Raw genomic sequence first — 1,809 nt, forward strand, 5'->3', positions numbered from 1 at the left:
GTTCCGGAGGACTTCATCTCTCGGGAGCTGTTCGACACCATCCAGGTGTACGTCATCACGAAGCCCGAGCTGCAGAACAAGCTGATCACCGTGTGAGTGCTGCGGGGATGTGCCGTGCCAGCTCCGGCGCACCGCGATTTCTGTCCCGGGGTCCCCACGTTCATCTTAGCGCCCGCGGTTACCCGTGCGGGAGGCTTTGGGTCAGGCTGGTGCTGCGTGTGGGTCTCTGTCAGCACCAGCTCCAGGGAAGGCAAACGAGTCTTGAGAGCAGTGCTGGTGTTAAAAGGAGATTTCTTCTCTGGTGGTGGACTCTCTTAACCCCTTTCTTCATCGTGTGTGTTTTGCACTCTGACCATTTGAGGATTAGACATCATTTTAAATGCAAAGCGGAGAAGCCCCCACTTCCAGAACTATCCTTGTGTGGGGCTCAGGCCACCCTGAGGGCATAGGTGCAGATTATACTTGTCCTGCAGGACGGCCATGGAGAAGAAGCTGATCGGCTGCCCCGTGTGTATTGAGCACAAGAAGTACAGCCGAAACGCTCTGCTCTTCAACCTGGGCTTCGTGTGCGATGCCAGAGCCAAGGCCTGTGCACTGGAGCCCATAGTGAAGAAGCTGGCTGGCTACCTGACCACCCTGGAGGTGAGCCCCGAGCCAGTGCGAGCAGAGGCTGGCTGCCTCACAGTCCAACCCACAGAGACACCAGTGTCCTGGTGCATGTTGTGGGTCACTGGGCGTTGCGGGGGCAGGGACCAGGTTTATGGCTAGGAGGTGATCATGCTGGTTTTACCCACACATCACTTAAAGGAAGGACAGGAACCGCAATGTGCGGTTCCTATCCTGTGGGGCAGAGCTGATTTGATTTTCTGCTCTCTTTAGCTGGAAAGTGGCTTCATCTCCAACGAGGAGAGTAAGCAGAAGCTGGTTCCCATCATGACCATCCTGCTGGAGGAGCTGAATGCCAAAGGAAAGTGCACCCTGCCCATAGGTATGGAAGCCCTGCTGGCCCAGCAGTACGGGCAGAAGTGGGGCAGGGTGGTACTGGGAGGCAGCTGGGCCTTTCCCTCTCCCTCTCCTGGGGCTGATGGTTGCAAGCTCCCGAGGGAGCAGAGGTTTCTGTGGGGACTGAGTGTTCCCCTTTCCCCGGCCAGATGAGTCGAACACTATCCACCTGAAGGTGATTGAGCAGCGCCCGGACCCCCCCATTGTGCAGGAGTACGATGTCCCCGTCTTCACCCAAGACAAGGACGACTTCTTCAACTCCCAGTGGGATCTCACCACGCAGCAGGTCTGTGTGCTTGACGAGGGGCAGCATGTTTTGAATGTTTCCAGCCTGCCAAGGGGCGGAGGGGTGTCAGGCTTTCCTGCAGATCACCACATTAATAAGCATGGTTTGGTGCTCCCCTTGTCCTTGTGCTTTGAGCAAGCAATTTGCCCAAGAAGGATAAAATGCTGCTGGGGATGGAGCCAGCCTGTCCGAGTGCACCTCCAGACGCAGGGGAGTTTCTTGGGCTTCAGTGCGATGCCTTGGGCCTCTGCTCTCTCTCCTCTTAGCTCTCGCTTCCTTCCTTCCTAGATCCTGCCTTACATTGATGGCTTTCGGCATGTCCAAAAGATTTCTGCAGAAGCCGACGTGGAGCTGAACTTGGTGCGCATTGCAGTGCAAAACCTGCTGTGAGTGCGTGGAAGGGCAGGGGAGGGGTCGTGGGTGCTGGCAGACAGGCTCTCACGCTTCCCTGTCTGTCTGCAGGTATTACGGGGTCGTCACACTCGTCTCCATACTCCAGGTGGGTCAGGCCATGGAGTGTG

The 1,809-nt window shown here is 56.9% G+C and overlaps 1 protein-coding gene across 1 annotated transcript in view; it reads left to right on the plus strand.

Moving 5' to 3' along the window:
- Nucleotides 1–6: 6 nt before the first annotated feature.
- The window catches only part of NPRL2 (nitrogen permease regulator-like 2 (S. cerevisiae)), a gene marked incomplete at its 3' end in the record, with an annotated part of 2,556 nt that continues 753 nt past the window's right edge, over nt 7–1,809 (plus strand). Inside the window, exons 1-6 of the mRNA XM_010017813.1 lie at nt 7–92; nt 474–642; nt 880–988; nt 1,152–1,288; nt 1,577–1,674; nt 1,751–1,787. Coding sequence (XP_010016115.1) covers nt 481–642; nt 880–988; nt 1,152–1,288; nt 1,577–1,674; nt 1,751–1,787 — 543 coding nt within the window. The remainder of the gene's footprint in view (nt 93–473; nt 643–879; nt 989–1,151; nt 1,289–1,576; nt 1,675–1,750; nt 1,788–1,809) is intronic.

Source organism: Nestor notabilis, unplaced genomic scaffold, assembly GCF_000696875.1.
Source record: "Nestor notabilis isolate BGI_N333 unplaced genomic scaffold, ASM69687v1 scaffold19847, whole genome shotgun sequence".
NCBI classification, from domain to species: domain Eukaryota; kingdom Metazoa; phylum Chordata; class Aves; order Psittaciformes; family Psittacidae; genus Nestor; species Nestor notabilis.